Source organism: Hypomesus nipponensis, chromosome 9 (assembly GCF_054491055.1).
Source record: "Hypomesus nipponensis isolate SF chromosome 9, ASM5449105v1, whole genome shotgun sequence".
Lineage (NCBI taxonomy): Eukaryota > Metazoa > Chordata > Actinopteri > Osmeriformes > Osmeridae > Hypomesus > Hypomesus nipponensis.
This window is the reverse complement of record NC_140369.1, coordinates 16,566,555-16,591,903: the sequence shown is the minus strand read 5'-3', so window position 1 is coordinate 16,591,903 and position 25,349 is coordinate 16,566,555. Positions and strand designations below refer to the sequence as shown.

Below are 25,349 nucleotides of genomic sequence, written 5' to 3'. Positions count from 1 at the left end.
TAAAAAGCTGATTTAGCACTTTCATTCTTTATGGGAAGGGTGGTTAAGAATATTAAGTAAAAGGTGTCAGAAGAAGGACTTAGAGTGACACAAAGCTCTGTCTGGTTTCAAGAACACTTGTCTTTGTGTTCAGGAGCCCACATCCCTGTTGAGAAACCACCCTTTCTTATCCTGTGCTTTGGTACTATTAGCACGCTGTGTTCTCAGTAGAGTGACTCACAGAGAGAACCACAGATGTAACTATTTTCTCATCACTTGCTGTTTCTGTGAAAGAAAGCTCACCCAAATGCCGAGGGGACTTCTCGTTTTCACCACAACAGCTTTTGATGGCCTCCACTTACATATAGCTGGCTGGTAACAGGTGCACTAATTCTCCTTTCAGACCTCCTAGGGCATTTCGCAGCAATGTTGTGTTTGAGCAATATCAACCTTGTTGTTCAATCTGAATGGTGTATTTGACCCATTAGGTTGTGCCTAGGTACAGGCTTTGGTACAGGCCAATGAAGCCAAGCATTTGATCCATTTAAAGTGATAAGCAGCGATACTATTTGTTGTGCAGAGATGCATTCTGTAGAGGAGCTGCAGACTCTAGTGTGTTAGCGTGTGGGCTAGTTTTACTCTTTGTGTACGTCTCCTTGCTTTAACCCTTGTGTGGTGTCCACTTTTGTTACTCAGGCGTTTTAAACCATGCAGCCCTGACCATTTCTATAAACTGACCACAAATTTGCACCAATTAGGCAAGTGGGAAAATAGCTTCTTTTTTTTACAGTTGATCAAAATAACGTTTTAATACAGTGCATTCTGAGAACATTATGCAATTTACTGCAAGACATTTTGTAGTTTCACAAACAACAAAGGGTAAAGAGTGTAACGAAAGCGAGAGACATTCAGACATGCAGGGAGACAGGCATGGTCTTGGTGCTGTGTTGAAAAAGCTGGGCCAGGGGATGAGAAGACAGAGGGAAAGCACATATCAAACCCTTATGTTTAACTTAAACTTTTTTTTACCCCTTTTCATTACCCCTGAAACACCACATATGGAATGTATGTGTAGGGGTTGCACAGTCTGCACACCCAAAAAAGTGTTATTTTACACGTTCTTCACAGAAAATGAGCCAAGGCCAACGGGTGTTAAGTTGAAAAAAAACATTCGTATGAATCTAAAATGAATTGTACCATATTTATTTTCGTAAACACTGAAAGATAATCCCCCCAATCCAACACCACACAAGGGTTAAGTGTCTCTAGTATCAAAGCAACAAAGTGAGCCCTTGTTGCGATTTCAAAAGGAGACAGAGAGAGTGGATTGAGACCCAACCATGAATTACCAGGATCCCACACGCCAGTCAAGGTGAATGCACAGTAATAACATGCTTTGCAATGAATAGCGAAGCCCTCGGGGCAACACACGAAAGCCTTGGTAGATGACAGACACCTCGCTGGAAGGTGTTACAGTGTTAGTCTTCAACAGTACCAGAGAACGTATGCTTTTAGATGTGTTCCTTCATATCCTTGTTCTCCACTTAAATCCCGTCGTGAAGTCAATGTGACCTAATGACAGATTTTCAACCCCTGTGGTTTTTCCCTGTGGTTCAGTTGAGTCACACCTTCCAGCCTGTGTGGCCTGGCTGGACCTGGTTCTTTTTATTGAGCAGACATCTGAATTTGAAGCGGGATATTTTCACATCAGACATTCAGATTTAATCTGTAGTTGATTATGAAACTCACAACTGCTACAACCCCGTCTCCTCCCTCCCCTACTTGCACACCGCGTTCACTGTTTGTCAACCCAGATAATAGAAAGGAGAACGTTCTGGAAAAGTTTTTTTTTTTTTTTGTAATTTATTGTATTATCAAATTAATCGAAACGGCTCGATAATAACGGCTCGTCGTGCGTCCAGGAATCTTTCCCTCCTAATTGAATTAGGTTTTTCATTTCTGTGATTTCTGTTTGTTTTTGGCAGCCGCCATCTGCGTGCCTGGATGGGGCTCTATTAATAAGCCATTCTGATTTTGATGAGGCTTTTTTCCAACAGCGTTTCTCACCTTCTCTCTAGCGCACTCAATTGTCATGGAAATCATCAGAGGTGCCAAAGCTAAAACAAAAGAACGAGCTTCGCAGACTGGAGCCAAAACCTCCAGAACAGTGGTCTAATTATGACGGGACAATTAAGACTGTGCATATTTATTGACAGAGGACTTTACACAGGAACATATGCTCATGAATACCAAAAAGAAAATGGTGTTTGTGCCGCTGAAAAACCCCGGAATGTCCATCTGAAGTTGGTGTTATCAAACACGGTCACTTTTCCTAGGCCATCTTGTTTACTAACCCCCCCCCCCCACACACACACACACACACACTCACATCCCTTGCACACCCTTTTTCTTTTCTCCTTCTCTTTTTACCAGACCCTGTTGACAGTAATATTCTCCTTTTTCATGGAGCCCATGGAACAAGAAACTCCAATCTCGGCATTACTCAGAATTCAGATCACAACCCACTCTCCTCCAGTAATACGAGTCTACTTTAAAATTCATAACTACATTCGGAAGAATAAAAGGGGGTTCTGATGGAATATTTCCAAGAAGCTTACTTGAGCAAAATACAATTCGCTCTGGCATATTTAATAACCTAACCTGGCTTTTTAGTACATACAGTAATAATATCAATAATAGGAGCCCCAGATTCCCAGCCATGCCTTAGCATGAATGACTATAATTTCTATACTGTCTGCTCTTGGCTGGGAGAGAGGGAGATAGAGAAATGTTGTTGGGCCAAGTTGGGCCGAGTCAGGGATTTTGTCCTCCCTTTACATTTGTTTGTCTGGGAGGCAGGTTGACTGGGTTCAAACAAACATGATTGATTAAGCTTGGATGAATCGCTTTGCTCCGACACCTACTCTGTTTCAGTCCGAGCCCGTACTACTGTAAACGTTTGACATTGTTATTGGGAATGCTGCTGATTTAAAAATGAGTCGACCGTACCTCCCGGATCAGGTCATGTTTTATGGCATCAAGGTTTGAATATTTACCTGTCATCGTGTATTCAGTCCTGTTTGATTGGACGGTCTCTTACAGTAGCAACAACAGAACCATGAAACACTGGGAGAAAATGCATGAACTGAACAGCTCTGGCATTAGTATTATTCTGTCTACTTTCTCTCTCTCTCCCTAGCTCTCTCTCTCTCCCTCTCTCTCTCTCCCTCTCTTTCTATTGTGTTCTTCTCTTTTCTTTGTGCCATTGTGTGTGCATGTGCGTGTGTGTATATGTGTGTGTGTGGTTGTGTGACAGAGAGATTGCAGGAGAATGCATTGTGGGACGTCCTGTGCTGAATTAGGTCATCTCCAATCAGAGCTCCAATGTTCTGCTCTCTCTCTCTCTCTCTCTCTCTCTCTCTCTCTCTCTCTCTCTCTCTCTCTCTCTCTCTCTCTCTCTCTCTCTCTCTCTCTCTCTCTCTCACTCTCTCTCTCACAGAACACTGCTATCCTCTATGGCAGCTCAGGAATGGAGACACAGAGACCCCTAGTGTTTCTGACAGAAACTTTATCCAAATCTCTGTCTCTCCCTTTAAGCTGCAGTGCCATCTGTCTGTTTCTTGTAGATCTGCAGCACCGACCCAAAAAAGGAGCCCTCTCTCACTCTGACGAGGTTACGAGTGCTAAGTGTACTTGGTCATATCCGGTCTAACCACCCACTCTAGACTTGGCCCTGGCCCCTTCACCCTGTCAGTCGCAGACCCGTTGAGCGCAGACAGCGTGACCAGGACGCGAGGTCCTCTCCTCTCTTGTAGACGGGCCGCCTGCTGACGTCTTGCACTCTTTCCCCCATAACTGGCCTCTCCTTCCCGGATCCAAATGTATTCACACAATCTCCCTCTCTCTGCTCTGCTTGTCTGCAGGCGCACCTGAGAGGCAGATTGGCAATATCACTAGTTAAGTGATACAACACTGGCTAGTTTTCCCTTCCCCAGCGGTTACCACGGCAACCGCCCGACAAGGAGAAAGGGAGGGGGAGAGATAGAGGGAGGTGTTTACTGTAGTTGATTTGGTAGTCGGATACAACATACCTGGCACAGCGGGCTTTGCATCATCTGGCTCCCCTCTCCACAGTTTAGCTTTGTTGTGCCCTGGCAAGCAAACACACAAAGCAACACATGGACAACCACTTGTCCGACTGAATGACAGTCACATTGGAGTTGCAAGTAGAGTGAAATACAAAGAGATGGACATAAGAGGGACAACGAGAGAGAAAGAGAGGTTGACAAAGAGGGCGAGAGAGAGACAGAGAGAGAGAGAAAGAGAGAGAGACAGAGAGAGAGAGAGAGAGAGAGAGAGAGAGAGAGAGAGAGGGGCAGGCAGACAGACAGACAGACAGACAGACAGACAGACAGACAATAAGGGTTTCTTTAGAGGTGTACTCCGAACACTTCAAATCACATTGTGTGTGGCCCTTCTTACAAGCAATGTCACAGAGGGCTTCACAGATGCCCATAAAACAACACCTTAACCAACCTGGACCCTACAGAAGACATGGAAAAACTCTGAGGAAAACTCAAAGAGAAAAGGGAAAAATCCTTGGGAGGGATGTTCAGTGAGGCATCCTTTCCTCCAGAGACGGTCGGTGAAACAGAGATGCAGACTAAAGACTAAATACAATTCTGTTCTCAGGCATATGGTACACTAGTTATGAAGAGTCAATAGAACCTGGTAAAAGTTAACAATGAATGTTTATTACACTTTTATATACAAACAACCCTGCAAGGCACACCTTTGTTTAAATAACAATATACAATACATTTTTTATTTTTGAAAGCAAACAAGTTTTAGTTTTGAAATATATATATATTAATATAAGTTGGTTTAGAGAAGGCCACACGTTGTGGGTCGAGAACTGACACAAAAAATGCGGGAAAATGAACACTGTGATGCAAGCAAGTAGTCATCTAAATAGTTATTAGAATCCCTTCTGTAAATGAAAACATTTTCAAGATGGCCACCAGGAGAACCAACACTGTCCCACACACATACCCTGGTGACTTCCTAGAACGTCCAAAGTCTGTCATTCAACATGTTTTAGTCTGTTTTCTGCCATTGATCAAAAGAGAAAAACATTGTGTATTCAGCTATCTCAGTATGAACTACAACACCAGCTTAAACCCACCCCCTTTCTCTAATAACGTATTCATTTTCACTTTTGGATTCATTTAGCAGACACTTCTATCTGAAGCGATGTACAGTACAGGGGCCATTTGAACCTGCAACCTCTTGATCTGCAGTCAAATGTTATATCACTGAGCGACACCCTCTCTGCATTTCTCTCTTCCTATCTCTATAGAAAACAACTCATGTAGGCCTTACGTGGCATGTGATGATGTTGACCATTTTGCCATTTTGAATATGTATGAATGAATATGTATTTGAGAGTTCAACACTCCTTTCGTTTCAAAGCTATAAATCGCTACCGGTCTTAGTATGCACTCATCATCCTGAATGATACTGCGTCGAGTAAAAAAGAAAACGACAAATATGAATGCTGTGTATGGTATGCATCAACCAATACATGTGAAGTGGAGGGTGGATGACCAGCTATGTACCTGTACACCTAAATATAAAGGGACTTGCTTCTGGGGACGGAAGGGGTGGGAGAGAGGGGGAGAGAGGGGACAGGAAAGTGAATCCACGAACAAGATGCAGAGGAGGTGGAGGAGGTGGGGCTGGGGGGGGGGCTACTTTAGCTGCACTAAATAATCAACCGAATCAGCATTTGGATTGCAGCCCTTCTGGCCGACGTAAATGAAGATGGAGGCCCCGTTGACACGCACGCGGAGAGGAGATGGCTGGATGGGCGCCACATGACGCACTCTTAACTGTTCTATTGACCAATCAGTTCTTCCCGAGAGCAAAACACCTTTCGGTTCCATTACAGCCTTACAGCCTTACAGCCCTCCCAGTGACCATGGGCTGTTGTCATGGAAATGAAATAGGAACTGCGATGACTTCCGATGACAGCTGAAGAGCTGACACAGGGATCATGGAAACGGCAACAACAACCCCAAAAAAACGGCTACGCTCCGTGAAACTACCAACGACAAGACTAAGTCACTAACGAACTCTCCAGCTTGGTAACAGTGCTTTGTGGGCTGCCGTGACAACACAGCTGGCTGGCTGACGTGATGAACGCCTGACAGCAGAGGTGCAGCTGTGTGTAGGACAACCTCGCAACCTTGGGAGCATCATTATTGCTGCTTGATATCGATTCCACCGGGACGAGAGGGAGAGGATTCTGACCTACGGTGGATGGAACGGTCAGTCAATCTGCCTGCAGGAGCAGCACCCTGACCCTGGTGTTGGGTGTGTATGTGTGTGTGTACGTGTGTATGTGTGTGTGTGTGTGTGTGTGAGGTTGGGTGCCCAGGGAGAGGCTGTCATCATGCCAGCAGGCCTAGCCTCTTGACCTTGGCAGACAGGAAGGAGTGGATGATGAACACCATGGTCTTGGGGCAGGAGTGGAGGTCCAGTTGCTGCAGGGTGGATGGACACAGGCGGGATGGAGGGAGGAGAGGGATGGAGGGAGGAGAGGGGCGGAGGGAGGAGAGGGGTGGAGGGAGGAGATGGGTGGAGGGAGGAGAGGGGCAGAGGGAGGAGAGGGGTGGAGGGAGGAGAAGTAGGGAGGGAGGAGAGGGGTGGAGGGAGGAGAGGAACGGAGGGAGAGCAGGTGAGAGGGCGCAGGGAGTATGTGGTGGAGGAGAAGAACAAGAAGAAGAGGGCGTTTCATTACTGTTAACGAAGTGGGGGGAACATGCAAACCATCACACAAAGACACGCCCAGACACACGTCATGCACACAGACACACACAGACACACACACAGACAACCACACATTCGCACGGAAACCCAAAACGCGCGCGCACACACAGCAGAGACGTACAATCTCAGCCTCCGGGCCTCCGAAGTCCAGGAAGATCATGCGCACGCCGTCGTCCGAGGACATCCGCAGGCGTTCGAAGGGCTGCTGCAGGAGGACGCTCTTCCTCACGCCCATCTCCTCCGTGAACAGGGTGAAGCCCTCGTCGATGTGCACTCCCAGAGTGACCTCCTTCCCGTTCCAGCTGCAGGCTGATCGGAGGGGGGGGGGGGGGGGGGGGGGGGCAGAGAGGGATGACGGAGCAGAGCGGGGAGGGAGAGAAGGCCAAGAGAGGGGAGGCAGGAGAGAGACAGCGCAGTGGGGTTTTTTTGTGGACTCGTCACATTTCCGCGTTCGAGAAGTCTGGCTCCGTGTGCCTTCTCTGGTCTCTCTCAACAACAGCGTCTGCTCCCTTTGTTCTATGACACTACAGATTCAATCAGAGACGGGCAAATGCTGCAGTGCAACATCCCACCCAGTAGAGGGCAGTGTGGCCTCACCCAGTCAACCACTCTGGTCAGAACAGTGATTTATCCAAGGAAGAGAGGAAGGAAGACCAACATTCGACACAATCCGACCAGTACCTGCTTGTTGTCACTTGGGACCCGACCCACACTAAACCCTTTCCTCTACTAAACTTGCCACCAATCCAGGTACACAAGAGTCTCCCCCGTAGAGAGACCCATCCCCCCCTGGTTGAGACCGGAATGTCCAGCGGACCCCCTACCTAAGGGAGTCAGGTGGCTGAGTGGGTAGAGCATCGGGCAAGTAATCCGAAGGTTGCCAGTTCGATTCCCGGCCAGCTACACGTGACGTTGCGTCCATGGGCAAGGCACTTCACCCGACTTGCCTCAGGGGGAGAATATCCCTGTACTGACTGTAAGTCAGCTCTGGACAAGAGCGCTCTGCTCAATGACTGTGTGTAATTGTACCTGTGGTGACCTCCTGGATGAGCTCGGCAGCGTTGTGGCAGCCCTCCACCAGCAGGTGCGTCCACACGGACAGCTCCTTGGCAGAGTCCACCCGGAACACGTGGGTCTCCACGCCCTGCTTGGTGCCCGTCCGCAGGCCGAACGACAGCTCCGAGTCCAGCAGGGGGGAGCTCTTCCCTGGGCCCGAGTGGACCAGTCTGGGGGGTGGAGGGAGAGAGAAGGAAGGTAGGAGAGGAGAGAAGGAACGAGATAAGGGAGGTAGGAGAGAAGGAAGGAAGGAAGGTAGTAAGGAGAGAGGCAGTGAGCAGGGGGGTGGGGAATGGGGTGGATGTGTGACTCATACCTTCTGGGTTTGCTAATCGTTTCCACATGAATATGAGATCATGCTAGGTTTCCAATATCCCATTTATGGAAGCATCCACACAAGCCTCTGATCATGACCTCAGAGAGCAGTGTAATTTTCCTCATGGTTGTCCAAACCATGCGGGTTTGAGCAGGGGGAACGTGTGTGTGTGGAACGTGTGTGTGTGTGTGTGTGAGGGGGGGTTGTCTACTTATATAGACGTGACTTTTTTTATCATCCCTGGAAGTGAAATTCAATCGTTACAGCAGCCAGATACACACACAGATATTTTCACATGTACGGTTACACTATTGAGTGAGAAACGGACGTGAGTGTACCTGGTGGTGATGAGTGGATGGCTCTTGGCCGGGCTGCTGAGGCTGTCTCTGCTATCAGGCAGGGTGGGGTACAGCAGCAGGTCTCTCTCCGTCAGCACAGCCACCACGGCTCTCTCCGGGCCCTGGGAGGCCTGGGGGGGGGCGGGGGAGGAGGACGACACGCACAGGTCAGTCCGAGCAAAACAAAAGCCGAACGTTCGGTCTCGACTCGAGGCCCCTGGCGTCGATCGACGGCGAGGGGCGGGTACCTGCTCGGTGATCCAGCCCACGTGTTTGACCTCCAGGCCGGGCTGCATGGCCCTCAGCTCCTCCTTAACCCGGAGCCCCTGGGCGGCCGTGCCGGCCTGGATGGCGTTGTACCAGGACTGGGCCATGGCTGGGTCCTTCGCCCGCAGGAAGACAGAACTCTTTCGGTTTGATGAGATCACCTCGAAATACCTGTGGGGGCAGAGAAAGAGAGAGAGAGAGAGAGACAGAGAGAGAGAGAGAGAGAGAGAGAGAGAGAGAGATAAAGAGAGAGAGAGAGAGAGAGAGAGAGAGAGAGAGAGAGGGGGAACAGCGAAGTGGGAGGATGAAAGGGTACAGATGAAGGGGATGGAGGAGGAAGACGGGTTGGTGAAATTCCTTTAACTTATAGAGCGCTGATGAACATCAGTCAAACCTCCCTCACCCACAGCCCCCCCCCTCCCCCCCCCAAAAAAAGAGCCTCAGTATGTTGGGAAGATGGGGAGGCTGCAGTACCTATTCTCTGTGTCCGGGGGGCACTGTTTCCGCAGCACCTGGCACATCTTGAGCGGGATGCTGCGGGGTTCTTTGGGCTCGCCGGGGGGGGTGTCGGCCCCTTTCTGAGGGGTGGCAGGGGGGGAGTCCCAGGGGAGGGGGGCTCCAGGGGACGTGTTCTTGAAGAACGCTGACATCTCCTTGATGTACTTCACTGGGAGAGGAGAGGAGGAGGAGGAGGTGGAGGAGGAGGAGGGGTGAAAGTGGAGGAGTTAGAGGAAAAAGGGGGAGGAGATTCAATTTAATATGACGCAAGCAAATATCCCATTGTAGAGTTTCAAATGAAAAAATTATACAGACCAAAATTGGCAGTTGTTTCTGTTCAATGCGAATCATGCAACAGATACATTGTTTTCTAGAATTCCGTTTGCAGTGTGAAGGTGAAGGGTGACAGTGATGGGACAGGAGGGTGGGATCTGATGTGACAGGCAGGTCTGAGTCTTTCTGTAGGACCACGACAGCGGCAGACAGTATACCACACAGCTGGTATTAAAAAAGATCTTCGCTTTCACTGTCTGAAGTGGTTCTCATTCCCACTGCTCCCAGTCCCTCGCTGTCCCTCGCTGACATAGTCCAACCACACACGGCCTTTTACCTCACTAAACATTCTCACACACACACACACACACACACACACACACACACTCACACACACACACACACACACACACACACACACACACACACACACACACACACAGACACTCGTCCAGGCAGCTCCAGTGGGCTGTGGTATGGTATAGGGAGCCAGGGCTGGGGTAAAAATAGCCCAGAGGACGCGAGGCGGGTAGCCAGGGGCACAGCTCTGCTTTCACTGGGGAGGTGTGAAGCGTTCCACTCACAAGAGACCGACGGGGGCTTCCTTCAGGCCCGAAATAGAGCCGCCGTCACTCCGTCGCCCCCTGGTCAACCCAACCCCACCGTCAGCATTCTCCATGTCTCTCTCTCTCCCTCTCTCTCTCGTTTCCCTCCCTCCCTCTCGCTCTCCTCCCCGACGGGCGTTCTCTATGATCCTGTTCCCCTCCCATTCCGTCAGTACCTCACAGGTCACACACTGGGAGGGGGGGGGGGGGGGGGTGTTCGCATCGCATTGCAGAGTAGCTCGGAGGTAGTTTGTATGGACACGGAGTACTTATGGGGCTATACCAAGGCTGTGTGGTATCCCAGTCTGAAGCTACAGCTTTGAAGTCTCGTCAACACACTGGCGTTGTATTTCATGGAAACTAGCTACTGTGTTTGACTTCCTGTGCCAACCCATTGATGTGTGCAGTGCACCATGGGATGGCCTCTTCCTGGTTGGGGATCTGGGCTCAGACCGTACAAATTGGTTGGTCAGTCTTATAATGTTAGGTCTCATGCACGCACTCAGGCCATCATTTCTGACAGATGTACGCCATGCGGTTGCTCTCATTTCTGACTTTCCATCATGTTATCACAGTGGGACATTTCTTCTTCACAGCCTCCATTGCTCCAACCTCCATACTGCCTCTGATTCTAGAACTGGGTGGAAAATGTTAGTTTTTTTGTCAAATGAAGCTCCTCTATTATCTAACACCCCCCCCCCCACACACACACACACACACACAAACACACAGACACACAGACACAAGCATCAGCAGCATTTCCCAGATTTGTCATGTTCTGTGTCCCAAAACAACTCATTGAAGAGGTGGTACGGGTGAATAAAGGGAGAGAAGCTCAATTCAACCAGAAGTGAATTACGTTGAACGGAATCCGAATGTTAGAATGAATACCAGTGGAGGGCACATTCTACACGGAGCTAAAATTAGCCCACACACCACTGTTATTACTTTAGCTTATCTGGCAAGTAGCAAAAGACCCTCTATATGTTTTGTGTGATGTGTCTTTGTGTGTGTATGCGTGTGTGTGTGTGTTTGTGTATGTCTGCTTGCATGTGTATGTGTGTGCACATGAGATGTGTGCACGTGTGGCATTTAATAGCCCCTACACCCTAACACACTAAGCTTTCCTCTTCCAGCTTTAATAACAGTGAACCAAATCCCCACCCCCACCCCCCCCCCATACATTTATTTCCAATTCAGTTTCACATCATTCCCTAAACTCCGGGTCACTACTCTGAACTCTCTCCCACAGCCCTCAGTCAGTCCAGACACAGTTTCAATTGCCCAGCGCTCTAACAACGTGAATAGAGGAAACCACATTTCTAAAAACCCCAACAGTGCTGTTGGAGAAGTCACCAGAAAGCCTGGCCCTACAAACGGTCGGATCTGCACCCCTGAGGATGTACACAGGCAACGGGCGGGGGCGGGGGGCGGGGGGGTGGGGCTCGCTGCCTCGTAGCCTGACTTGGCCGGACCAGCGCAGCGTTGCCAAGTCACAGACAACAATGCCGCGGCTGAATCGGCACCCCCTGCTTCCTGGTTGCCGTGGGAGCAGCTGGAATTCCATTTCATTTGGTGCGGGGCGACCTCTGAAGCACGCTGTTCGCCCCATAAGCCCTATTAGCACAGGAATGTCCCTCTACCTCCCGCGCACCAACTCTCTGGCAAAAACAACATTGTCGAGGTCCAGTCGCCAGCCTCCCGGTTGGTACACACGCTGTAAGCTCCACACGCCCACAAAAACACACACATAACCAACTTGACCCCGGATTTTTTCGCATGCGAACACCAGTACAAATGTCAACACAACGTTGGGTCCACCTCCCAAGGTTCTACCTTCTAACTTCTCCGGTGTATGTGCAATAAACTTAGACAAAAACCCTGTGGCGCCTGTGTGTGTGTGTGTTTGTCTGCACATGTGTGTTTGTGCGGGTGTGTGTGTACGAAGGAGCGCGTGTGTGGTCCCTTCCCAGACTCCCGTGGGTTTGACGAATTGGGTTTTTGGGCAGTAAATTGTTAATGTGCGTGATTAGCTCCAGAGTCTTGGCCACTGCAGATGAGAGAAGAGGCTGTCTCTCCATCCTGTGTGATTGAGATCGGAGAAGGACGAAGCCTAATCATCCCCACAGTCCATCTCATTAAAAACATGGATGGCAGCCAACACCAGGGGGGAGTCAGGGCATGGAATCAGACTTTCAAACTCATTCACACACACGGCAGAACTCCAACTTGATTGCCTTGCGTCGTGTCAAGAGAGTTCATTAGAATAATTCAACAAAGTAGATGAAAGTGAACGGAGCTCTCAGACCCAGTGGTGGGCTGACTCCCACTGGATGCGTCCACTTCCTGGTTCAGGATCTGGAGATGTCTGGAGATGTCTTCGTAATCGGAAGGTTGCCAGTTTGATTCCCGGCCATGACAATTGACGTTGTGTCCTTGTGCAAGGCACTTCACCCTACTTGCCTCGGGGGAATGTCCCTGTACTTACTGTAAGTTGCTCTGGATAAGAGTGTCTGTTAAATGACTAAATGTCTCCGCCTGACTTTTCACTCGAACGCTGTTTGACTGAGCTTTAACGGAGGCCAAAACGTCTCAAGTGAACACGGTGAGGTCCGGCTTTGACTTCTCGATGGGTCTCATTTTCAGGATTGGCTGTTCATCATGATTTATTTCTCTTTTTTGCTTGGGTACAAACACTGGGGTTCCAAGGGGCCCTCTCTCCTAAGCAAACTCCACCCAGGGAAAGGCAGTCACACACAGCCCTGGACGAGAGGTGTGCTCTCACTGAGCCCTTTTTCTTTGGTGACCAAATCCTCCCTGAGCCCGTCCTGAATATCCTCATGCCCTGCTCTCTGGGAACACCTCTGGAACATTCTCTGAGGCGGGACTTTGAACCAGACCAGGGGGAAAAGATCTGTCCTGTGGTTCTGCAGTTGGCTGAACGGGCCTGGCTTGGGTCTGGCACCGCTGACTGGTCTGGACAGCGTCACTGTCAACAGCAGGTCCAACACAACAGGAAAGGAGAGCTGGTTCAAACTGGTAACCCAGGGCCAAAAAACACACACACACACACACACACATCCTCCTCCATTACAAACTATGATCCACTAACCCTCGCATCATTGTCTTCCACAACAATGAAATAGACGGGAAGGTCATCCCTGTCTGTACAAAGTAAGTAGGTTCCATATAAGAGCAGAGAGACGATGGTAAGCAAATGAGGGGAAAGAATAGCCTACATCCTCGTATGGTCTAGTTAGTCGCTATAGCATACTATGAACCATAAAGACGATGCTATGGCGTAGAAAAGGAGTGGGTGCTGCGTGGAATGTGTCTCAGATACCGAACCAGCCGTAACAGAAGGTTTATTTTGAAAGTGATAATTATTCTGTCATGCGTCCAAGTGCCTAAGAGTTTTAATAAGGTTATATAGCACACGCCTTTGGCATAACTTTAACAGGCATAGGTACTGCCATTCTCTCTCAATACTGGAACGCAATATCGGTTTGAAATAATGTGCAAGAGGAATATACAGTAGAGGCTTTGTTCATGCAGGGATCATTATTGGTCATATAAATGTGCAGCCAAGGCTAGGCCAGACTGGACTGGTTCATAGTTATGATGTTTACACTAAGAAGGAAGGATATGAAAGAAGAATCGACTCCTGTCCTGCTTACATAGCTTGATGCAAAATCAGAATGTGTGGGTATTTGAACTTCCAGCTTCAAACTCCACAAGGATTGGTGTAATTGGCACCAATGTAGCTCTGCTGCTCATTACGACTACATTAGGCCACCGAGCTAAGGTTTCGACGATCAACTTGCACCTGGCGTCAAATCGGAGATTAGGCCGACTCCTTCTCAACAATGTAATATAAATGTAAAATAGATGTGCTAAAAAGCAAGTCGGACCATAGTTGTCTCTGCCTCTCTCGTGGGCCTGCTGCTCGGTTCAGTTCAGCGGAGACGGATTAATAGAGCCTCTGTGGTCAGACTGTGTGTGGTCAAAAGACAGCTGGATATTCCACCTCAGACAATGTCTCACATCAGCACCTTCGAGTGTGAGTGTGCGTGTGTGGGTGGGCTGTGTGTGTGTGTGTGTGTGTGTGTGTGTGTGTGTGTGTGTGTGTGTGTGTGTGTGTGGGCTGTGTGTGTGTGGGCTGTGTGTGTGTGCTATGGAATAATGTGGGGGACGATCTAGAAGAAACACTTGTGGTTTCTTAAAAGTTGGCTTGGATGGTCTAGTGGAGAGAAACCAGTCTTGTGTGCTTCTTCTATCTTTCAGCTCTGCAGCACCAAGCTCGGTTGCCTTCCGATAGTGCCTCTGACTGCTCCACTTCCCTATTGCTCCTCCAATGGGCAATTAAATCAGATTGACAGACTTGTTAAGCAGAAATCCTTTACCACCCAGACAAATCCACTTCCAGTTGTGCTGGCCTGTATTGAACCGAGAAGTCAAAGACACTTTGAACAGTCCAGGGACGTGTTAGCACTGCACACACGGGAGTGAGGAATGAGGAGCTGGATGGAGCTAGCCCTCCAATGGTGGCTTCAGAGTAGCCACATGCTAGCATTCGACTGACAAGCTTTGGGTACAGGTTAGCATCAGTTAGCTCACTACCGACTGACAAGCTTTGGGTACAGGTTAGCATCAGCAAGCTCACTACCGACAAAGCATAGGCTGCGTGGGCACAAACTGGCAGCCAACTGCCAATTAATCAAATCTTGCTGCTTCACTGGCACTGGAAACCTAAAAAGGCAGAAAGGAAGTAGGGCAGCAGCGAATGCCAAGACAGAGGCTCAATTACTTTCGGGAAAAAAACGGAGGAATATAAAACAAGCCGGTTGTAAATGTCTGCAGGCACGGAGGTGTTTCATCCTTCCCCGTGGCCTGGGAAAGGCTGGGGTTTGCAGGTAACACGGGATAAGTGAATTACCACAGATCCTGCGGCACTCCTCTGTTTCCCAGCATTCCCCCGTTCTCGGGCCTGAACTCTTTTGTTTGGTCGGATGAGCAGTGTGTGTGTGTGTGTGTGTGTGTGTAGGTGGGTTGTGTGTTTCAAAGAATCTGTGCCAAAGAATGCATGTCTTGGTGGGAGGGGGACACAGGCTTCTTTTTGCCATCACCAGTTGCTTCAGTGACAGGTGTTTGGCTGAACATGGAGGACTGAGAGAAGCGACGTGGAGGACAGGCAGACAGCCAGGCAGACGGCCAGGCAGAGAGGAGGGCTCTGGGGGCTGTGGAGGGCTCTGGGGCTGTGGAGGGCTCTGGGGCTGTGGAGGGCTGTGGAGGGCTGTGGAGGGCTCTGGGGCTGTGGAGGGCTGTGGGGCTGTGGAGGGCTGTGGAGGGCTCTGGGGCTTTAGAGGGCTCTGGGGCTGTGGAGAGCTCTGGGGGCTGTGGAGGGCTGTGGAGGGCTCTGGGGCTGTGGAGGGCTCTGGGGCTGTGGAGGGCTCTGGGGCTGTGGAGGGCTCTGGGGCTGTGGAGGGCTCTGGGGCTGTGGAGGGCTCTTGGGGCTGTGGAGGGCTCTGGGACTGTGGAGGGCTCTGGGGCTGTGGAGGGCTTTGGGGCTGTGGAGGGCTCTGGGACTGTGGAGGGCTCTGGGGCTGTGGAGGGCTGTGGGGCTGTGGAGGGCTGTGGGGCTGTGGAGGGCTCTGGGGCTGTGGAGGGCTCTGGGGCTGTGGAGGGCTGTGGGGCTGTGGAGAGCTCTTGGGGCTGTGGAGGGCTCTGGGGCTGTGGAGGGCTCTGGGGCTGTGGAGGGCTCTGGGGCTGTGGAGAGCTCTTGGGGCTGTGGAGGGCTCTGGGGCTGTGGAGGGCTCTGGGGCTGTGGAGGGCTCTGGGGCTGTGGAGGGCTCTGGGGCTGTGGAGGGCTCTGGGGCTGTGGAGGGCTCTGGGGCTGTGGAGGGCTCTGAGGCTGTGGAGAGCTCGGTCAGTGCAGTGTGGTGCTTGAGTCAAAGAACACTCTCACCTCTCAGGCCCATGGTTGGTTAATGGTGGCATTAGCTACTCTGGGCTAACTAAACACAAACACAGCACAGCCTTATTATCCACCCCACAAACAAACACACACACACAAACACACACTTTCAAGGGGCCTAATTGGCTTGAGGAAATTGTAAAAGCTCAGGTTGCTATTTGTCGCTGCCTTGTCAGTAGAATGCTGAAAGGCTGGCCATTTCCCCGGGCTCAGTTTGCCGGTCTGCTATCCTCAGAGCCCCATTAGCTAAGGGGGTTAGCTCAGAGTGGAGAACGCTGACCATGCACGCCAACCATTATTACCACCAGCTCAAACGAAGCCCTCCAAAATCATACCTCAAACATTCCTGACACATTTTCATGTCGGTATGAACGGTTCTGTGTGTGCGACTTTTCCTGGCATGTTTGACACTTGACATGTTCACATTTGAGGTCACATGGCACACAAAGTTATGAATAGGTTATGGTTTACTTTGATAGAGGTCACTGAAGGTCACTCACTTTTGGCAACACATTGAACCCATAATGGAATTCTTATCAGCAACCTAACTTCACGGTAATCCAGAATGAGTATGTTTTTGACGCATGCACATTCAATCAATAGTCCTTCCAAACCACTCGATAGTCAACAGAACAACAACAGCAGCAGCAGTCCTGGAGAGATAACATTAGAAACAAGATCCAGACCCTTTGCCACAACTGTGTAATGTCGGTGTCTGTACCAAGCCCCCAGGGCGGAGAGCAGGGTCTGAAAAGGCCAGGCTTGCTAGTTCTGACCGGTGTGTCTTGGCAAAGTGCCACAGAACATTTCACCCACGGATTTACAGCTCATGGCCAGTCAGGGACTTACGGGCCCAGTACATTTAAACGAAATTTTGCCTGATATTAAGCTAATACCCTAGCCAAGTTCCCAGAAGTTCACTTCTCGGAAGTGAAAGTGTCCTTTCTCACACTGCAACTCTTCCTACGTGTCAGCGATCTGCCATGAATGTTTCGGAGCATCCATCGACAGCAGGTAGAGCAGTGGCCTGCCCCCCCCCCTCCCCCCTCCCCCCTCCCCCCCAAGACAGGCCACTAACTGCTGCCCCTCCAGGGGCTTATGTTTAGTTAGAGAGATCTGAGGCGCTCTCCTCCCCCTCCATTAGCCTGCCCCAGATATGCAACATCTCGCTGTGTACGGTGTAGCGGTTCTTCAATTCCCCCCCCCCCCCCCCTCCTTCCCCCCAGGACACCTACCTAAACTAGCTGCAACCACACAGACGGGCACACATACACACAAGTACCCCTCCAGGTGATTATCCTGTGTTCTGTCTCCCTCTGTGGGGCACCCTGTCAGGCCTGGGTGCCCAGGGGAGGGGCCCCGGCTGGATGATCCACTGGTGCCGATGAATTTGGGCTCCAGGCTGAATCCAAATGACCAGTCACCAGCGTAAGTGACAGAGCAGCTTGAGCCCCCGGCCAGGCTTACAGTTTGCAGATATATAGTTTGTCACCGCTCGTCTCCTGTCCATTTAGTGCCACACTACCTGTTCATAGCGGAATACATCTGAATAGGCGACGCGAATGTGACTGCACTTTACAACTGCATTCAGTGACCACGAGCGCATGTAAAGTGTGAACCCAGCCTTCTCCAGTCATCAGCAGCTGCCTGTATAGTGATAATAAGGTGTGAAAATGCAGAGAATATTACATTACACGCCAACACCAGGCGGATTAGACTTTCTATAGCAATCTTTCATTCACCTCTCTATTTATCTCCCTCTCTCATTCTCACCCACTACGATTCTACCAAACCAAAGCCCCTGTGCGCACCCTTCCACACACACACATTCACACCGACACCCACACACACAGACGCCCACACACTCGAGAAAAAGAGAAAAAAAAGTCGAGGAGGAAATGAAGCCAGCTGCGGCTTTACGGTTTCATCTTCTCTGTTTTATGTATCTGACCCTCTAGGTGTTTACCTCTCCTTCCAGCACTGATTATTCCATCTCCCGTCTGATGAAGGAGCAACACGAATACCGACAAGGAGCTCGGTGTGTCCGTCCACTTTAAACTTCACTCTAAACACCCCCCAGGCCGCACGTTAGCCAAGGCGCAGAAGCAGCAGCACAGAATTATAAAATAGAGTTCATGTTTACCATGTGCTGTGGTTATCATGGGCGTCCACCATCTTGAACTGCAGTAGGAGCACACCCACTCATAAATCGGACTCTTTGATAACTTCTGGTGAGCGTCAGTGCATATTTTTGCCGTATCGTCTTTCTGCGACTGCGATCTGCTGATAGCATGAAATATTCACAAAGCTACGTCCACTTCTTATACTAAAAAGTCACGAGGTGTGTTCATGTGTGTCTGTCGAACAGCACTTGCAGGTACTGTGTTGTAGACATGACAGGCATAATGCAGTCTGGATCTGAGCCGGGGGGAGTGTCTGTGTTTAACTTTCCAGTGCAACAAAACAGCTTGAGGCTTAGCAGTAGTTGTTGTTCATAAACTAGCTTGAGAGCCTGGGCTCTTTCCCAGACAAAAACAAAAGGCCCTCGCCCCCCCCCCCCAGCAAGCTTCTCCAAAGCTCTCCACAGTTCCTCTCCTTGGGGTAGGGAAACCATGAAATCATTTCTGACATGACAGATCACAGACCGGCCTGGATGAGCTGTCTGATATCGCTGCTCCTCTCTGCCGCCTCAGAGGCCAAGGGGATTTGTAGTGATTTCCCCCGCTTTGCCTTACTGCCTGTCTGTTTGCCAGCCTCTTCTGAATGCCTGCCTGCCTGCTGCCTCTGCCTGCATGCTGCCTCGGTCCTGCTCGGGGTTTGCCTCATGTTCCACTGTCTGTAATGCATCTCTGGCTTTTGTTCTTCTTGTCTGGCTCTGCTGCCTGTATGACTGCTCGACAGTCCGCCTCCCAGCCTGACCGCCTGCCTGACCGCCTGCCTGCTGGCCTGCATCTCTCCTCTGCAGCGTCATGGGAATCTGTGCAGCACCAAGCCGGCAAACTCATCTAGAGTATTAACTCTGACGGTCTGTCGGACCGCCATCGATAAACCTGTCTGGGGGCCTGTGGTCTGTCTCTGTGGGTGGTCGATCTGGACTTGGACTACACACAGACAATAGGAGCAACTAAGGGGGGGAAGTGGGTGGTCAGCAAATCTGATCCTCCAAAGACTGTTCATCACATTTGTGGAGCCCTTTTTTCCCCCAAGAAATGTCACGGAGGGGCCCAAACACGCCCATCGGACCGCACCTCCACCAGCCGGCTTGTTCTCCGTCGCGATGTGATCTTCTACTGTGGAACCACCTCTACGCTACGCCCGTACAGAGGAAGTGAACATAGAACGCATGTGATGCAATCACACGACAACATGATCCCCCCCCCCCCCTCCCCACTGCCTGGAGTCAAAGTCTTCATCTTTTGTTAAACCTTGGCTCGTCTGTGCTGGTCCTGACCTGCAGGGGCTGTCAGCTAAGCAAACAGAAAGAACTCGCCTTCAAGGCTCAACAAGTTCTCTCTTCTCCAGCACTCCGTTTCAGCCTGTGTGGCATCCTACTGTACCATTACCATGTGACTGTAACGAGACCATGTGACCGCACACGGACCACACCTGTACCATGCGACTGAACCATGTGACTATAATGGTACCATGTGACTGTCCTAGCACCATGCGACTGTGCCTGTACTTCCACGTTGTGGCCTGGTGAGTGTGTGCGAGTTCAGTGTCATGTGACAGGAAGCTTACCCTCCAGGATGACCTCCTTGCCGGTCTTCTTCAGCGCCTGCACTGCCTCGTCGTGGGTGGCCTCCCGCAGGTCGGAGCCGTTCACCGACATGATGGCATCGCCCACGTAGAGGGCCTCAGTCTGGTCGGCAGCCAGGCCTTTGAAGATCTTGGATATGAGAATGGGCATCTTGTTCTCCCTTCCGCCTGAACACCAGAACACAGTAGGGTTGAGAGTGGAAGACTTACTGTCGTCCAATATATCATCCTGAGTGGTGAACCGTGGGGGTTCAAATGACTGCAAGTCCCTGACCTGCATGTTGATGAGGACTACATTACCCTAGCTATCCAGAGTTGACAATGTGCTGTAATATCGAGTCAGTGTTATATGGCCGCAGTAAAACTAATTCCACAACACGGGCACAAGGGTTTGAACCATTCAAACTGCAGCTAAAGAGCATGCAAGGACAGACATCCACTTTGCCTGAGGCAGCCTCTCCCCTCCTCCCATCTCCACTCCTAACATATTCTCTGCTCTCCCCTTCCCTCCCTCCCTTCCCAACAACTCTTCTCCCTTTCTCTCCTATACCATATCCTCTGCTCTCTTCTCCTCCCTCCCCTCCCTTCCCCTCTCCTCTCCTCTCCTCTCCTCTCCTCTCCTCTCCTCTCCTCTCCTCTCCTCTCCTCTCCTCTCCTCTCCTCTCCTCTCCTCTCCTCTCCTCTCCTCTCCTCTCCTCTCCCCTCCCCTCCCCTCCCCTCCCCTCCCCTCCCCTCCCCTCCCCTCCCCTCCCCTCCCCTCCCCTCCCCTCCCCTCCCATCGTCTCCTCTCCTAATACAGTTTAATGAAGGTCAGCTCATTGGCTGATGGATCTGCCACTTCCTGCAGGGGCTCTTCATGGGAAATATTGTCAATAATGTCAACTGCCAGTCGAGCCCTGGCCTCGAGGTGGCTGAAGAATGATCTGAAAGAGGATTCAATCAAATGAATTTGGAATACATCTTTCACAGGTTGGCTCCGTTGGCAAACCGGGGGGGGGGGGATGTAATTCATGCAGCATCTACAGAGAGTATAGAGCCAGATGCCCTCAATGAGAAAAGCTCAGGGGCTGACTCACTGACTCATGCATCTCAATCACCTCTGAATCTCAGCAGACTGTTACTCCCTGTGCTGTCAACATGATGTATCAGTTGTGAGAGAGGCACCTAGCACTAGGGCCACTGTGGCATCAAATGCCTTGTTTGTTTGGGGATCAAGCCATAGAGACGCAGTTCAGATTCTGACCCCTGATGAATTGCGGGAGGCCAGGAGGAAATGCACTGTGAGAAAAAGTCGAGGGGTGATTTGATTTGTGGAGTGAGAAAAATGGAAGTGATTCTGATTCATCTAACGGGGTGGTGATATCAGGAAGGAGCATAATCTTTAAATAGAGTTCTTTGTTATATCATAAGCAATATGCTTCTCTGTGTTACTGTATTTCTCATTTGATGGTTGAAGACAATAATAAACACTTCAGACTTCAGGCCATCACCACAGATATGAGTTTTGAAATAAGTTCACATTATTTGATGTATAGTAATATGCAATGTACATGTACCACAAGGACACTGAAAGTATTTTTACTCTACTTAATTCCCCATTGCATATCATCTGTCAACTATATTTTTTCCACAATTGAGTTTAATGTACATTTATTTTTTAGGCACACATTGTCACTGTTACGGTCTTTCATAAATCGACTTGTGTGCATGGTAAACATAAATAACAAGTAAACAATATGAACATGCAACAAAATGCAGGATCCAAAGAACATGACCGTGTTTCGAATCATCTAGAAATAGCATCTTAAGCTTTTTCAGCAAGTGGACCATTCAACAATTGCACCACCAGAAAAACTAGCCAATTATCCTGCGTAAGCTTCTTTCACTTCATTACCCTAAACGCTACGGACCTCACCCCACCCTCGGGGCGGGCAGGGAGAAGGAGGGCTGCTGGATGGATGGGTGGGAGGGCGGGCGGTGAGCCAGGGGCGGGGAGCGAGGGGTAATCACCCTGGGACCTGGTCAGAGAGCTCTGACCCACATTATTAGGATCTAGGCTTCGGGCCAGGCACTGTGGGCTGGGCTGACAGCTCAACACATCATACCCACACTGGAACTGTGGGGAGTGGAGGAGTTTTCCCCCACGCCTCATCCCCCCCCCCCCCCCCCAACTGGTGACAACACTGCAGCAGCCTCTCCCCTCATGTCGGAATCTGAAGCGGATCCATTCTGTGTTGCAGAGCACTGTGTGGCTCAGGCTGTAAACGGGCACATTCATGGTTGCTCAGAAACAATCCCTGGTATGTCCGTGCACATAAGCTGACACACGTGTCGACATGACTGACAGTTGCTTTTTGATGGTGGGGGCATGTGACCCTCTCTACGACGCCCCTGCCAGACCTTCACCTTTGACCTTGAGGGAAAGGAGAAGACCACCTGTGGTGACCCCTCTCAAGTTTCCGGTACTTTCTAAGAAAATGTGCGCATACGGCCCAAATGCTGACTGTCTCAAATGAATGAGAACCAGGCTTCCCTTTGAAAGCCATGAAAAAGTCTCGACACGTCATTGTGCGTACGTGTATAGCCTGCCCTTACATGTAGCGGTGTGAGTGTGCAGTTTGGATGCAAGGCAAGGTCAGCTGGACAGACCGCCTCCTGGCCTCTCTCAGAGCCAGTGAGGGCTCCCTAAAATTAAACTCAACCGAGCGGCCAGGCTGGGAGCTTCTCCTCTCAGCTGCTGGTCTGCTCACTGTGGTGTCAGCTGCCTGCCTCTTAACCACCCCCTTCCCCCCATCAACCCCACCACCATTTGCTTACTATACCCCTCTGCCTCCTTTCCTCTTCATAGAGCAGAAGCACTATTCTGTCACCGCAGCAGGGAGCCAAGGCGGTGTCTGGTGGTCTTTTCAACGGTCGCCATTGGATTTCAGTGCAGCGGTGGAGTTTTGTGTGTGCGTCGTTAGGGGACTTGTTTTGTCGAGGGGAGCTAAAATTAACACCTTCCCACCTGTCAGTGACAAGACATCTTTGCATGGTAGCGGCGGCGCAGGTCTGGGCTGTCCGTCAAATGGACCCCCCACCTTGGCAGGTTTCCAAGGGGAGCTGACAGTCTGTCTATACGTGCAAACGTTTTCAGGAAGTGATTTTCTCCCTCTCTTCCTCACACCCACGTACACATACAGTGCACACGCGTATACGTGGACACATGCACACACGCGCGCGCGCGCGCACACACATCGTCTCTGACTCTACAGTTCCTTTCATCCGAATGATTGTACATTATTCACTAGTGCCCATATTAAATACTGCCTTGATGTTTGGTGGTGGAGTGTTCACCACATGGTAACTCAGTTACTGGATCTATGGCGAGAGAGAAAGAAACAGAGCAAGAGACAGTGGGGGGGTAGTAAGATTGAAAGAGAGGGGGGGAGAGAGAGAGAGAGAGAGAGAGAGAGAGAGAGAGAGAGAGAGAGAGAGAGAGAGAGAGAGAGAGAGAAAGAGAGAGAGAGAGATATGTTCTTAACTAGCTGCTCTGGGGTATTATACATCAAAAGTCATGCGTGGCTGTACCTTTGCAATCTGGGAGATTGAAGTGATAGCTGCTTGTTCTTACAGGTGACCGGAGGCTCGTGGGGAAGTATTTTATCACCCCGAGTCGCTCAACACATCACAGCACAAGTATGTACGCCTGGATGGGGAGATTTCTACAGGCAGATCCCTTTCCCCTTGTGATTACAGTAAGATGGTGAAGCTGCTGTGAGCCCAGAGAGTCAGCTACATCGGGGGTCCTATTATTGGTGTGACACCGACTTTCATTCAAAGTGTAAGCACATGTGAGTGACCTTGTAGTCACAAGTTTGCACACTTCTATAGCAGTGTACTCGTATTAAATGCACTAAGGTGCGTTTCAAACGTATTAATAGTCTGAGAAGCGCACAGTAAAATAGATACCATATTTGTATGCTATCTGTGCTCTGTATTTATCTTTGGTGCAGTGCTAGCCCATGGCTCTGCGTCATGATTATAAAGCCTTGATGATGTAGAACTTTTTTAATCGTTTATCTATGAGTTGAAGATGCACGTGGAGTGGTGAGACGCGCAATTGCAGTACGAGTTGAGTACTGGCGAACTTTGAGAAACCGATCATGTCTGTACATTCACTCCAATGTTTCACGCAAGTAATATGAACAGGGAGTAATAGGCGTCGGCAGCGCTATTTTACGCACTTTAAGCAAAAGCGTCGGAGACGACTGCTGTAACTTATGAAAGTAGTTAAATAAGTTATTTTAATAAATAGGCTATATTATTGAGAACATTAAAACATTATCCATACCTTTAATACTAATTCCAAGTCCTCCAACATCTTGCTTTGTAACTCGCACTGTGCGCTTCACGTTGGTGATCGTCTCTGGTACGGGAGAGGAGCTGAGGTTGGCAGGGTCTCCGTTAACTGCACCAGTAGGAGTTGGGTTGGGTTTCACTGGTTCTTCGGCGACCTCTCCGGGGCTTACCGTTAAAGTATCCTCGGTAAGTGTGGCTAAAACACGGATCCAGCGGTCCACAGTTACTCGAAGTTCCAACAGTCCCGTTTTCTGTGCCTTCATCGCGGCAGCCATGTTCAACACATTCCTGGAATAACTCTAGAAGGGGTTGGCAGTCCTGTAAAGAGATAGGGGTGGGGGAGATGGAAGGGGACACACAGCCCCCTCCCTCTCTCTCTCTCTCTCTCTCTCTCTCTCTCTCTCTCTCTCTCTCTCTCTCTCTCTCTCTTCAAGAGGTTTATCTTCAAGTAAGAATTAAAGTTAATTGGGAATGATACGATTAGCAACGGTGTTGACACTGACTTCAAGTTCAAAGAGTCTCTTCTTTTTAATAATGAGCAGGGTTCATGCAGCGTGGTCGACAGCTTTAAAACAGGATTCAATATGATAAATAGCCCTACAAGCAATAACCAGAGGCCGCTGTTCCAGCTGATTAGCTTTCAATAAGTGCATAAAAGCTGCTCTCTTCAAATGCTTCCATCTCAAATTGGGGCAGACACTAAATGTAATCTATGCATATGCACTGACACCAGTGGACTTCAGAGAGTTTGTCATTAATGCAAGCTCTACTTTCTAAACAAATGTATTATCCAAAACTAACTTCTGCTTTCAACTCTAACATCCTTCTAATGAAGCATAAAGATGGCCTATGGATGGACCTGCCACAATTTTATTATATATGGACATCAATTACATGATCATTTCAACCACCATAAAGCAAGTGGGTCTAAGCGTTGATACCCTTTTTTGTGCTGACACAGCTACTCTTGAAGACCCATGTGAATGTGATGAACAAAGTGAATCCTATATATGATATAGAAATGCTGAGCCCGAGCACTTTACTGTGGAACATCTTCGAGATGAAGCCCCCATGTGGCTTATATCTTCAATCAATAACCTACAAAATCTTTA

General features: G+C 49.8%; 1 protein-coding gene across 1 annotated transcript; it reads right to left on the bottom strand.

The window, feature by feature from the left end:
• Positions 1 to 4,711: 4,711 nt before the first annotated feature.
• snta1 (syntrophin, alpha 1) lies at positions 4,712 to 24,563 on the bottom strand. Its single transcript, XM_084706318.1, has 8 exons — positions 24,230 to 24,563; positions 19,879 to 20,064; positions 9,262 to 9,454; positions 8,769 to 8,958; positions 8,521 to 8,651; positions 7,840 to 8,036; positions 6,932 to 7,119; positions 4,712 to 6,524 (listed from the first exon to the last, which is right to left on the bottom strand). The coding sequence occupies exons 1-8, from the start codon at positions 24,510 to 24,512 to the stop codon at positions 6,432 to 6,434; spliced, it is 1,461 nt and encodes a 486-aa protein (XP_084562444.1). The 5' UTR covers positions 24,513 to 24,563; the 3' UTR covers positions 4,712 to 6,431.
• Between the last annotated feature and the right edge of the window lie 786 nt (positions 24,564 to 25,349).